We start from the raw sequence: 14,677 nt of genomic DNA, 5'->3' as shown, positions 1-14,677 counted from the left end.
CAACAACACGTTAATCATAGGTTAGAAATAAGTTTCGGGTACGCTAAACATTACCTCGGCGTGTCTCAACTTATGATTAACTTACAAGTAGTATGTGTTGACATCTGTCAACGATCGCAGACCGTGCATACAACTTGTGGCCAGCGTAGCGGAACGTGTGAGTCATACGCCAGCATACGTCGTGAAATTTCAAGCATTAAAAAATTTGAGGACAACCAAAAAGTACAACGTTTAAAGCCAACGTACAACGACGTATGGCAGTGTTTTTCAGCGTGCTCTCAATGTTATCAAAACTTACCCATAACGTATTCAACATGTGCCAGCGTTTTAGAAAAAAAATTAAAAAATCGGCATAAGTTGGCTAAAACGTCAAGGTGTGACCGGGCCTTTACGTCTGTTACGCCTCTTAAATCTTGATTTTTTTGCTTTAGTAGTAAACTACACAGTGGGGTTTGTACCAATATCAGAAAGCCATAGAGACTAATTACGATATGTAATAAAGAAACTCTGTAATATGGCCAACCTTTTCAAAATTTCAACATTAGTGATGCAATTTTTGTCTCAATGTTTCGTCCGTTATGCTGGAATTACCCTAAAAGGAACGGATTGTTGGGTATAAAGTCCCGGCTAAGCTAGGAATCGGACCATGCTGGATCAATGGAAGAAAAGACAAAAACGAGCAGAGAACATTTCTAATAGTAATTTTTTAACAATGGGCGAGGAAAGGTTTGTGGTGCAATCAAGATTTATTGGGGTGTGTTGCGCAGAAATAGGCGAGAGAGATGTGGTGCAGCAAATAACGAGCAACTTATAAAAGCGGACACAGAGCAGACCTAACCCAAAAATAATAATAACAATCTTCTGCAGGCTTACTTACATAGACAGGCGCCAGGACACGCACACACACAGACACAGAAAACCCGATGAAGAGGGATTGAGGCAAGACAGGAGAGGAGTTGAGGCTATGATCTCTCGGTACATTTGTATAAATGATACATGGTACCCGAACACGCCACCAATACGTTTGGGGGGAATGCTCCGTGGTGCGGTACCCCCCTGGTAGCTGGCACGTCGTCTCCTGATTCGGGCAGCTCACGTCGAGACTGTGGGCGTGAGGGAGGGGCTTGAGTTGGGAGGGTGGAGAAGAGGAGGAGGAGGAGCCCAGTGATGCCGACAGAAGGCGGAGTCGAGGTCCAGGTTGAGCGAAAGACGAGGCAGGGCAGCAGCAGAGAGAGAATGAGGAGTCCGCTCGGACCTTTATAGGCCCCACAGTGCGGGGTGGGGGGCCACCCCGAAACTCGGTGTCGTCACCCGAATCGGGCGCTCTGGCCCCGACCCTCTGCGCGGCCCGGCTGCGATGGCCGGAAACTGCAACACCATTTCCGGCAAGGTGACCCCGAGCTGTGGGACCGTCTCGCTCCGACCCCACGACATGACACGAATCGCCCACACGAACTCCGCGCCATGAATCGTCTTGCAAGAACCTCCGGCCGTGCCCTGATGACCGGCCAAGGGCAGCGTTGGTCTCGCACGCCCACTCGGGCGCCCCCGACCAGCGCTGGTCAATGCACCTGCTCCGTATACGCCAACTTGACCCAAGCTGTACAACATGCCCCCGCCTGATCGCAGTTTCGCCGGCCATAGAGGCGAGGGGACGTTTGCGTCCGCGAGGACGGTAGGTACGATGTTATGGCGAACGCATGCACAGACCGTAATATGTGTCCATTCGTGCCTGGCTCTGTACGATAACAGAGTTGCGAGCGGCACACGGGTCTACTTTCGAGCACATTCCAGGCAGTGCATGTGGATCCGCCATTACGCACGTGGCCAGCACCCGGATGATTCTGCTATCGTGTGTGCGGGACGAAACCCGATAGATACAAGTCGTCCAGCAATGGGTTGAAAAGTATGTGCTGCCCGTATCATGCACAACGTAGCGGGGTGTTGTATTTCTATTATCGGCCTCGGTGTGCGTTCTGTGCAGTGTGGGCGTCGTGCTGGGTGTGTTTCCTGTGTTGTGGAAAACACCATCGGGTGGAAATTACCACTGCGAGTGCGTTTGGCAGGCTGTGTTTTGTACGGAGAGTTGTGGGTGTAGTGCCTGTTTGGCCTTTGCTGAGGACCCATCTCACAGCGCATGGCACACGTGGCTCAGATTTACCTCAGGAATAATCAGAAAAGAAGAGTAGAAATGACGTTCGACATGAAATGAAGAAGAAATGATGTAAGCAAACCTAGCTATGAGATAATCGCAACGCAAGCCCCTGTTCTCCCGCTAGACAAAAGGGAAGGCACTATCTTCACGTACATTAATGGAATAACTGTCTTGGGACCACTATCTGTTGGATGCATGCGGTTCCGATATATATATATATATATATATATATATATATATATATATATATATATATATATATATATATATATATATATATATATATATATATATTTTTTTTTTTAATTGCAAGTACTGTGGAACAAAGAATTTAAAAATGACACCAAGAATACTGTTATGATCTGTATACATGTACACACGCAAACATACACACACATACACGTACACTTCATAGAATACTTTACCCTATGTAGTTCAACCATGTATATGCACGCATACACGTGTGCACACATGCAGATGCACACATATCATGCTTTATTCTGGTGAGTTCCTGCTATCGTCAAATAATAAGAATTGGTATTATTGGGAAGCTAATCATACATTTCCTTGGAACAAAAGTTTTGAAGTTGTAACACGTCTTGTTTGTTCAACCCTGAGTACCACTTGCCTTTTTAACTGGACTTGGAGCTTAATGTAGTGGTTCCAACGGCACCATTTTTGTTGTTCTCAACCACTATAAATCCTTTTGAATATAGCTAGATGGACATGGAAGGAGCACATCAAAATTCTATCTCATCACACTTCTCGAAGTAATAGAAAAAAAAAAAAATATATATATATATATATATATATATATATATATATATATATATATATATATATATATATATATATATATATATGTACTGTACATGCAATGAGCATACAAACAACAACAACCACCACAGCCATGACTGCACCAACAACAACAACTACTACTACTACTATTACGTGTTGTATAAGATCCTTTTTTTCACACGTTTCACTGCATTTTACATTGACATTGAGACACAAAGACGGACATGCAATATGTTTGTGAAGTGCAAAATGCTGTCTTTTGATTAAATCCATCAGCGAAGCAACGGGGAGTCCCTGCTAGATGATCTGCATAGCGAGGGTCACGTATGAGCGACGAAGTGCAAACTCTCCAAGCTGTAATTATAAAATGCATAAATCAAACAGAATTGATGGATTAATCGAGCAGCGCCGTCGTGAAGCAGCAAGACGACGTCAGCAACGGCGCCGTGCTGCTATGTCACCATCACAACGACAAGCTGTTCGTGATGCCAATGCGGCCCGACTTAGAGCTACCCGTGCTGCTATGTCACCATCGCAACAACAAGCAGTTCGTGACGCCAATGCAGCCCGACTTCGAGCTGCTCGTGCTGCTATGTCACCATCCCAACTACAAATGGTTCGTGACACCAATGCAGCCCAACATAGAGCTGCCCGTGCTGCTTGGCCACCATCACGACGACAAGCAGTTCGCGACGCCAATGCAGCCCAACATAGAGCTGCCCGTGCTGCTTTGCTATCATCACTACGAGAAGCAGTTCATGATGATGATGCGCCCCAACATAGAGGTGTTTGTGCTGCGATTGACCTGGGAAATCGTCAGTACTATGAAGACTGTGAGGCTGTAGAAACGATTCTTTCATGTCTTTCACTTCAGGTGTTTTTTTCGCAATTGCACAAAGATCGGTATTTCCAGAGTCAAAGTGATGGATGTTATCTTATATCCTTGTAGATAATACGTAAATATGCATGTATACATATATACCTACATACGTGTCGACATATACACATACACACACACACACACACACACACACACACACACACACACACACACACACACACACACACACACACACACACACACACACACACACACACACACACACACACACACACCAAAACCTCACATCTTAGTCCCTGAATTGACATCCATCAGCAAAACAGAGGTGGTTACTTCTCACTTTGGGAGGACTTTGTTCCACCTTCTGAAACTGGCATTTGGGGATAACAACCAACGATACACACACACGTTTTTATTTAACTTTTTCCCTGCAATTTTGTAGTTGCCAAAATAACTTGTTAAAATGTTATTGATGTTCAACCTTTGAATTGTAAAAGAAAAAAGTAACACTCCAAGATTCTTGACATATTGGTGAACAAAAATCCTTTTGTATCCTCATTCATTACCTCCATCCCCCGAAGGTGGACAGAGGATATGTTTTCACCCTTGTGTTTCTCTGTTTGTTTGTATGCTGGTTTGTGTGGAGGATATCTCAAAAAGTTGTGGACGGTTTATGACAAAACTTGGTGAATGAGTTGGGTAGGTGACAAGGATAAATTGATTCAATTTCGGTTCAGGTCCGATTCCAGATATGGCCTATCTGTGGGATACAAAATATGAACTGTTCAGCCTGGCGGAGGTATGCCTTCTACAGAGTGTCGTTTTAGTTACCTCTGCCACCGGAGGTGAAGGAGGTTATGTTTTCACCCCTTTCTGTCTGTTTGTCTGTGTACAGGATATCTCAAAAGGTTATGGAGGGATTTGGATGAAATTGTGTGGACAGGTTTGGTGTGTGACGAGGACGAACTGATTAGATTTTAGTGAATATCCGGATCCAGATCCGACTACTTGAATTTTAAAAGTGATTCTTCATTGAGACATGGGGCCAAAAACAATATATAGTGTGATATCTCAAAAGATTGTGAACGGAAACTAGGTGGACATGTTGGATGTGTGACAAGTAATAATTGATTCTATTTTGCTGAAGATCCGAATCCGGATCTGGATGTGAGAATGATTTAATTTCTCAAGTGATTCTTCACCATTGAGAGATTGGGCCAAAAACTATACATAGCCTGATATTTCAAAAATGTATTGATTAGGCCCAATATGTTCTCGTGGATCAGGCATTACAAGGACAACAAGGAAATCCAACACAGGTGGAGGCCATTCAGCCCATCATGCCTGCGCGAACACCACACCAACCCAAGATCATTTTAATTAATGAAAAAAAAATTTTGGGGGGTATATTTATCTTGCCAAAACGAAGTTTTTTTTTATTTTTTTTTTTTTTTTTTTTGCAAGATATGTTAGTCAGCTTGTATGTTTTTTTTTTTTGTCTGTAATCACGTATCGATCACTCTGCAGAGCACAGTTATCATTGGAAATTTTTGTAACTTCGCATATCGGAGTCCTATAGAGGTCCCTTTCAGCGCATAAAATTTTCAAGGTCAAAGGTCAAGGTCACTTTGTCGCAAATCAGGGGAGTCGACGAAACCCTTATTTTTTGAGTAATTTTGATCGGATCGTCTTCAAACTTCATGGGAATATAGTTCATGGTCTGGCGCTTAGCTGATTAATTTTTGGTGGCGATCGGCCTTGACCTTCATGGTTAGCGCTGGAGGTTGAAAGTTTTTGACCCCAAGGTCAAATTTTGAAATCTTAGATACCATATCGAGTAATACCTCATATGAAAGCGCTTGATAAGTGCTTTCCAGATCTGTCAAAAGTTTGACGCTATGACGTCATCAAATGACGTCATCAAATGACGTCATGACGAAAAAACAGATTTTTCATGAAAATTTTATTTCCTCAGTTCTCATCAAAATCTCTTGATATTTCATGTACAACGGTTCTGGAGAGATACCATTAACCGTACGAAAATATAAAGGTCAAGGTCACAAAAAGGTCAAGCATCAAGGTCGACGAAACCCTTATTTTTTGTTACTTTAATTGAATAAACAAGTCACTCATGTTCACATTTTGGCAAGATACTGGTCACCCTGGGGGTGACATTGGTTTTTTTTTTGTTTGTTTGTTTGTTTTTGTAGTTTTTTTATTTATTATAATTATTTTTCTTTTCTTCCCCTCGGAGAGGGGGCATGGGCTTGGTTAAAAACACATCAACCACACAACTCCCCCTTAACAAGACCCTCACCAACAGCACTCTGTACACAATCACCCATCAATATTCAAATGACCGAAAAGTCTTATCAACATCCCCATACCCCTCCATCTCCATAAGTTCCAGGTACCTATCTAATTCTAATTTAAACTTATCTACTTTTTCTGCTGCCACTACCTTTCCAGGGAGACCATTCCATGCATTAACTACTCTGAGTGAAAGTCTCCTGCCTTACTTCCGTCTTAACTCTCCTCTTCTTTAATCTCTGGCTATGGCCCCTGGTCCTATTGTTGTGGTGCCGGGTATCGGCGACGAGCACGACCGCTAGGTGGAGCAGCAGAGTCGGCTCCACTGAACACCCGGAATTCAGATCGTTACCCTCGGATAACTCCGAGGGTACGGGTCCCTTACAGGACCGTGAATCGTCAATAAATCAACTGCGTGGGCACAGGGGTATTTGCCAAACTTCAAAATACCTAGAGGCCCGCGTGGCGAACTACCGAGTATTCACACCCTCGACGGGGCTTGAACGGGACGAGTCGTCACCGTGCTCGACCCGTGCGTAACCCGAGCGGATGGTTACGGGGGTCCTGTCGGTCCAAATGTACTTCTACAGCAGCAATGGCCTTTTTAATTCTCCAACACGCACAGTGTTAAACTCTCCACGCATAAAACGAAGGTTCTCTCCACGCATAAAACAAAGCAATCTCGCTCTCAGGATACGATGAAAACTTCTGTGCAGAACACACCTTGCGACACAATTGTCTAGAGTAGTCCGATAAATCTGACGTTCTGTTGCATTTTTATTTATTTTATTCCTACTGTCATCATGTTGCGCCAGTAGAAAACAATGAAGAAAAGAGAATAATATAAGAAAGCTACAGCACGTCAGATTTATCGGACTAGTCGGACGGACGACGGATTTATCGGACTAGTCAAGACTAGAGTTGACAAGTAACTTGTATTAGCATGCACACAATGTATAAGTCAATGCGTAAGAGTCCCGAGGCTATGAGGCCGTGTAATAGGACAGATAAATTTGTCTTTCATAGTTGTGCCAACATATTTTTTCCCTGTTCATTTATTACAGCATTTTGGCTAAATGTTAATGAATAGCAAGCCAATGGAAGCAGTACATTCACTTTAGAATAAACCCATGTATGTCGAGTCCAGCCATACCTGGCTTGCATGTATGTGAAATCGTACCTATCCCAGCAGGCTGGTTTCAACGAACAATTCAATAAGCTGCAAAATGTGGGTGCAGGTTTTTCACATTGTTTGATTTTAAAATGATCTCTGCGCCTTGAAATGATGCAATATTAATCTTTAGTATTTTACTTGTATCTCCCTGTAAGTTTCTTCTTTAATGGAAAGGTTCAACCGTCACATTTTATATTTTGTGGACATGGTATCGCCCTTTATTGTGCATACATGTATTGGATTTGTACACGACTACGACAAGGTAGTAAAGGGATAAATAATTTCCATGTGATTGTAGTGCATAAACGGCTCAGAAGCAGAATTTCTTTTCCGCGAAACAATCACAGGAATTAAGACGATCAGTGGGATAGCAAACACATGTGCACAATGCATTTGTACGTACTTTACATGGCACACGACGTCTAATCAATCCACTCTGTGCGAGTCGCGTTCTGGAGATGACGTCAACGGTCACGTGACCTGCGGTTCGCTGAACTCAACTTTTTTGAGGGGCGGGGCATAGCAAGTTGTGAAAAGCACTACAAATGTTCGAAATATTGGTCTAATTATCCCATTGTTGATTTTAAAAAAGAAACATGGGTGATTTCTTCACTAGGAAGGTCAAGTTAATATATAAATAACCAGTAACTTTTGAGTGTCATGGGACCTTTAATGTCTCCAACACCTTCTCCACAACTGAAGTTAAACTAACAGGTCTGTAGTTTCCCAATTCTTCTCTGGATCCTTTCTTAAATGATGGTGTTACATTTGCTACTCTCCAATCCTCCAGTATCTGTCCTGACTCCAGTGAGCTGTTGAAAATATCCGTTAACATCTCATTTACCAGCTCAGCCACCTCTCTCAACACTCTCAGTTGGATATTATCTGGATATTATCTACTCTTAGATTACCTCGCTGTTCCTTTACTTCCTTCACTCCAACCTGGATCTTCTGTAAAAGCCCTTCCTCACCTCTCAGAATAGATACTCTCAGCTATTGGCAATTCTCCTGACTGTTCTTGTGTAAAAGTTGAAGAAAAATACCTGTTTAATAAGCCTGCCATCTCACTTTCATCACTAACCACTCTCCCGGTGCTATTCCTCAATGGGTCCACACTGGCGGAGGTATGCGCTCTACCAAGTGCCCTTCTAGGTTTATTTGTTTTTATTTTACCTTAACTTTCTTATTTCTTTAAGGCAAAAGTTCGTACATCCAATTTTCATTTTCTCCCATTGTAAGGATGTTGCTCATGGTAATAATATGTAGTTCTATAGTACACATCTTGCTGGTTGACCTTTCTTCCACCAGTACCCCATGAGTTACAATTGCTTACCTTAGTTTTGAGTTTTGTTTTACCTGCTGTTCTTTGCTGAGGCAAAAGTTGTTATTCACATTTTTTTTTTACCCTTTATTTTTATAGTCAACAGGTTCTGGAATTTATTTGTGTGGTCAGATGGTTGCATTGTAACTGATTTGTTGAGTTTAGTGTTCCATCAAAGCAAAATTTGCTGCTTTATTTTTATTTTTTCATTTGATTGCAAATGTTATGGTACCAAGAACAAACAAAAAACACTAAGTGCTTAAACTTTGTGTGATGATTTCTGCAATATTATTGATACCCTTTTTTTTCTCCCACATTCCCATCCTCTTGTCTTCATCTGCCATCTCCAATGTCCCAGCATATGGTTATGACATTTCGCATAACAGAACTGCAAGTACTCCTGGGCTTCATGGGACAAAGCCGGACTGGGCGCAAACGAGCACTCCAGACAGCCGTTCTACAAGCGCTTGAAATGGGCTGCACTCCCGCGATTCATTTTAAAATACGTGAGCTCCACCGGCATCGCTACCCCAGAAACATGCTGACTGCCATAGATGTTTCGTCTGCACTGTCTTCTTCGTCGCCTCTGAACGCTGGAGCTGTCAGTGGCTCTGACCCACCGCTCTCACCTACTCGGCTTCACCAGTCCAGCAATCAACAGCAGACGTCGCCATCACATCGCATTTCTGATAGTTTTCAGTCAGTTTGTGAACTTGAAGCTGAGCCTGTATCTCAGAGCAAACTTCCTTTGAACCTCAAAAGCTCCATGCAAGATGATGAGCTGAGCAGGCAGCCACTGTTGCCTCAAGTGGCACCACCTGTTGTGACCCTTGTCAATCTTCCATTTTATGACATTGTTAATGAAATAGTTCAGCCTACCAGCCTTGGTAAGTTGTGCTACTCCATACCAATTGTGTGTAAAATCCATGCAACTTCTATTAAGGATTGATTCAGTGTACTGGTCATTGGCGGGTGCTGTATAGGTTGTCCTGAAAATTTTCTCTATAATTTCTCTTGCTCTGCATGGTGTTTGATGTCATAGTTAAAAAAAAATTTTTTTAAATTCTTCTGTTCAGAATATTATCAATACAGGGGAAGCATTGGCTCGTACCCCAGTTGAAGACCAGGGTGAGGTGTTAGTGAGGAACTACAAAGCCAAGTATTTCCTTTGTTTTGAAAAGGTGATTCTTCAACAACCAGTTTATTTTGTAGTTTGTTTTTTTGTATACAATGTCAAGGCTCATATGAGAGCGAACACACAGAATGTACAACAAGAGGGGCAGGAGACAAGAGGACTGGGAGAGGGAAGGAAAAAGCAGTGTCGAACAGAGACATGAGGAGATCTGTGGAAAGGAGAGGGATGGGGTGGGATACACAGGGTAAACAAGATGGACACTGCAGGGACTTTCAGGAAGGAAAGCAGGGAAAATTTGAATGAGGTGAGTTTGGGGTGGATTAGCGGGGGTAGAAAAGATAATGGTTTTCAATGGGGGAAAGATAAGAGATGGTGGTGAACAGCTCTTTGGAAAACCTGGAGGGAAGAGTGAAAGAGTGTGGGAGTTTGCTACAGAAGTGGGAAAAAAGAGTGAAGGTGAGCAGTGATTCTTGATTTGGGTAGTTTTACCAGATGGGGGTTGCTGGCGGACTTTGAGCGCCCTGCCGAAATATGGGGGGGGGGGGACATGTCTCAGAGCAGGGAGAGCGAGGCTGGAGAGGAGACTGTAGAAGACGGAAAGACCAACGACCTGTCTGCGTTTAGAGAGTGAGAGACCCAAAGACTCAGCCTCATCGTGGGAGATACCAATATTCATGGAACACTTTACCCCCATCCATCCATCCATCCATTGGGACCATACTCTGCAGAGTGTTGGTGCTGCCTAAGCAGTCTCCTTGGCTATTGGCCACAATCCTGGATGGGTCACCACTCTGACAGAAGATACCAGCATGCTGGCACTCATTTTACCGACCTCGGAAGGATGACAGGCCGAGTTAACCCCACCTGGTTTAATTCTACAGCTGAGCGGGATTTGAACTCAGGACCCTAGGATCCCAAGCCCGCCACCCTAACCATTAAGCCAACACCAGGCATTTTCCTCATGTAGTCTTGAAAAACAAATGAACATGAAAATGGTTACCCCCTCCATTTTTCAGCCAAGATGTGGAGCTTCTGGCAGCCCAAAAATATTGATGTCGCATGCATTATCTTCTCTTTCTCTTCCCTTTATAAGGGGTGAGGTCCAAAGGTACCAATCTTCTAACATGCCTTGACCATGATACTCCTCCACTTCCCTCTGTCCCCAGCCAACTCTCTCCACTCTCCAACTACCCCCACCTGATTGATATCCCTCGTCACACAATCTTCCCATCTCAACCGTTGTCTACCTCTTTTCCTCCTACCTTACTCCCTCAACCTATCCGCTCTTTGCCATTCCCTCTTCCCCCATCTGCACCAATTGTCAAGCCCACTTCAGCTTGCTTCTTATTAATCTCTCCATCAAGTTTTCTTGCACATCCTAGGACCAACCTAAACTATTCCCTTTGTTCCCTTAATACATCCCTTACACCAACTAAAATTCTTCTCTGGCACTGCCATCCATCTCAGTGGCGCCATCACCATCTCTCGAGATGGTGTCGTAGGCTTTCTCCAGGTTTACAAATCCCAATCCCAATCCCTTTTCACCTTTCACCTCCAACCTCTTCTCCACCAGTTGTCTCAGTACAAACATACATCTGCCATCCCCCGACCCTTTCTAAACCTCTGTTGCTCTTCCTTATTACCACCCCTCCCTTTCGTATCCTTACTATCCTCATCCCTGTCTTGAGCCAAATTATATATAATCTTCTTCCCACTATCCTCTTACAACTTGTACACTTTCCATATCATTCTTTGCCTTATTCATGGCTCTCCTTGCTGCTTTGTTATTTTGCCCATACAGGTTCAGCAACCATTCATTCAGTTGTCTCCCTCTATCCTCGATCTTCTCAATCCTCTTCCAAGCCTTCTTCTCACCAACCATCTTCACTACTTCCTCCGTCCACCATACCTGGTTTCTATCCCTAGATGATGCACCCTTTCCTGATGTCCTTCCACACAAAACTTCTGCAATTCCCCTAAATGCCTCTCTCCACTTCTTCCATTCCTTCAATTTTTGTGATTATTTGCACCAACATTGTATTTTTGTGCACCAGCTGTCCATCCATCCCACCTGTGGTTTTTCAAACTTCCCCCCCCCCACACCCTTTAACATATTCAACTGAAACTTGGTTACATGCTCTATTATGATGTTACAGAACAAGTTTGAGTTTCATGGCATTTCGTCAATTTTTCAGTTATTCTCTTTTTGGACTTAAAAATATCACATCAGTAGAGGACATGCATTGCAAAGCAATTCTTGCTGTTGTTTAATCTCTCCAGTACATCATCATAAAACAATTGGCATTTTGCTTGAACTTTTCCATTCACTATGGTGGTGTGCTCTTAAGTTTCCTTTTTTTTTTTCATTATCTCTTCTCTCTACATCATTGAGGGCCTTTATGAAGCCAGGCAGCCTTTGTCTGTGTGCATATGTGCTCCAAACATGCGAAAAAGTTGGTGTGTGCATGCACCATTCATTTATTTACTGCTTATTTGGCATTGATGCCGTTGCTGCAGATTCGAAGAAAAACCAGCAGGTTCAGGAAGCTTCGCTTGCATTTATCCTGACTCCCCAACAAGTTTCACAGATCATTTATGCTCGGTATGTTTGATGTTACCCTCCTGCTGTGTGGTGTTTTCTATAGTTACTAACCTTGGCAATTGTGTGCACAACAATGTCCCAGCTTTATGTTGAGAAAGTCCTGATTTCGAATTTGTTCTTTTCAAGGGATCTAATGCCTTGTTCCAGACCAGACTGTCTCTCATTTGTACATTTGAGGTGAGCTGTCATTGGTTGACTTGTAATGACAATAAGTATATCAATAAAAAATAGAGTATCTGCAAACTCCTAGAGTTGAGGCCATGCGATTTTACAAGTTGGTCTCGCTTCCATTGGTGGATGGCTCGTGTACACCATGTCATTATCTGTGAGTGCCTCTCATGCCAACTTTGCTATTGTATTCTACAAGTTACTTGCGATTGACTGGTTTTTTTTTTTGTTTGTTTTTTTAATATTTTATCATCAATAGGTCAATTTTTACCCTTTTTTATAACCATATTTATTTAAATTCCTCCCAGGTTTTGTCTGTCAGAGACGAGCTGCGCTCAAGTCGATCATCACCCACCAAACCTGACTATTAAAGTGAATGGGAAATTCTGCCCACTGCCTGTGAGTTGCTTTGTGTTGATATGGACCTGGCATTCATATACTATACCAGACCACTTGCTAAAATGAACCAGAGGGTGCTCCACTGAATGCCTCTTTGAATGTTCCTTGCCCCTTTAAAAAAAATAAAATCGTCCTGGACTTTCTGATGCTGCAACCTACCCCCTGAGAATACCTAGATTACCCTGAATAAAGTTTTTTTGTTGTTGTTCTTTTTTTTTTTTAATAAAAAGTGCCTGGCCTCTCCAGGCAATCTGCCATTTTAGCTTACAGCCCTTACATATTTGTCAGCAACGCATATCTGGATGCCAAGGACAGGTAGAGCATGATGCGAGTAGTAGAGAAATGGGGATTCTAGGACAAGCCAAAATTTACATTGAAGCGAAAGAGAGAAAGTGAAAAACTTTTTGACCGACACCCAAAATATCCAATATTTTCTTCCTATTTCTCCCTCTCTCAACTAATTCTTAATGAACTACTGATGTTATTTTTTTCACAGAAGAATAAATTTTATCTTTTTCATGATACACCAAATTTACAATTCAGTATCAAGATTATTTTTTTCACAATACTCATACAGTGAACTAACGAATATTTGATTTATGATCTATTTTAGGAAATAACTTAATTTTTTTTACAACACTCATCACCAACGAGTATATCAACAAAGAATAAGTTGGAACTTGGTTCTTGGTTTAAGTATCTTTGTTGAGCAGAGATGATATGATAAACCTTTCTTCACGCTCTTGTCTTGTCTGAGCAACTCCTGATCGACATATCATTTTAAGATTATTGTAGATTATTTTTCCATTGATTTCTTGATGACCATCAAAGTTTTCTGTCCATTCAAAGGTATTTCTTTTCCTTGCACCCTTTAATTCATTTGTAATTAAATTTATTCGTTTATTTGTTTTATCTGCTTTTGTTTTCATTATTTCTTCAATAATATTGAATTGATATTTCTCACACTATTAATGTTTTCCATTTAAACTCCAAGGTTGTGATTTTCTCCACTCTTTGGTTTGATTATTGCTTGGTTCTATCATTTATATACCAGTAAAAAAGGTGGCGGTATCCCGTGAAATTCAATTTATCTTTACACTTATGTTTATCTTAACTCATATATTTATATACACTAGTGCACGCCCGTAGGTGCGTGCCCATACGTGTGTGGCCGTACGTGCAAAAAAAACCAAACAAACATTCAAACCGCGTGCCAGAAACAACCACAGGCCGTTTCTTCGCTCGCGCGTGCCCGTACGTGTGTGGCCGTACGTGCGTGGCCGTATGTGCAAAAAAAACAAACAACTTTCAAACAACTGCACAGGCCGTTCCTTCGCTCTCGTAAACGACTGGATTGGGGCATTGTGTTTATCTATAAATGCGCATAAAAAATCTAGAAATTATTAGAAGAAGAATTGTGACGTCAATCGTTCAAAAATAAATGAATAAACATTAATTGTGATGTCATTCGTGATGTCATAGCACCGTGTCTTGTCATTGGTTGACAGATAAATGGCCGTAAATTGGGAACCGCTCGTCTGATTAATATCAAACCTTGAAAAGGCACATCCGCCGGTCTCCAGGAACATTCCTGTCAAGTTTCAATCAGATCGGACCGGTGGTCGTCGAGAAACGGCGGTCGCATACAGACAGACAGACACACACACACAGATACATATTGTTGTGGTTGAGGAAATTCGCAAATCACCATTCAGGTCTCGTAGGTGAGATATCTCTGTAAGTACATGTGTAGTTAGCCCCAAACTCGTTGTTT

At 42.3% G+C, this 14,677-nt stretch overlaps 1 protein-coding gene across 8 annotated transcripts in view; it reads left to right on the top strand.

Moving 5' to 3' along the window:
- Positions 1-14,677, top strand: part of LOC147030592 (E3 SUMO-protein ligase PIAS2-like) — a 174,449-nt gene that overhangs the window by 80,550 nt on the left and 79,222 nt on the right. For 6 of the 8 annotated variants that reach the window (XM_085874826.1, XM_085874821.1, XM_085874823.1 and 3 more), the window contains exons 2-6: positions 8,958-9,486; positions 11,536-11,646; positions 12,252-12,336; positions 12,463-12,513; positions 12,813-12,903. In XM_085874826.1, the coding sequence (XP_085730952.1) occupies positions 8,958-9,486; positions 11,536-11,646; positions 12,252-12,336; positions 12,463-12,513; positions 12,813-12,903 (867 nt within the window). Of the gene's footprint in view, positions 1-3,234; positions 3,828-8,957; positions 9,487-11,535; positions 11,647-12,251; positions 12,337-12,462; positions 12,514-12,812; positions 12,904-14,677 lie in introns of those variants that run through there. The other 2 variants (XM_085874819.1, XM_085874822.1) reach the window with 2 other exon arrangements.

The sequence above is a fragment of the Eptatretus burgeri genome, chromosome 3 (assembly GCF_056783735.1).
Source record: "Eptatretus burgeri isolate ZD-2024b chromosome 3, Ebu_testis_v1, whole genome shotgun sequence".
Lineage (NCBI taxonomy): Eukaryota > Metazoa > Chordata > Myxini > Myxiniformes > Myxinidae > Eptatretus > Eptatretus burgeri.
This window is presented reverse-complemented; position numbering and strand designations above follow the sequence as displayed.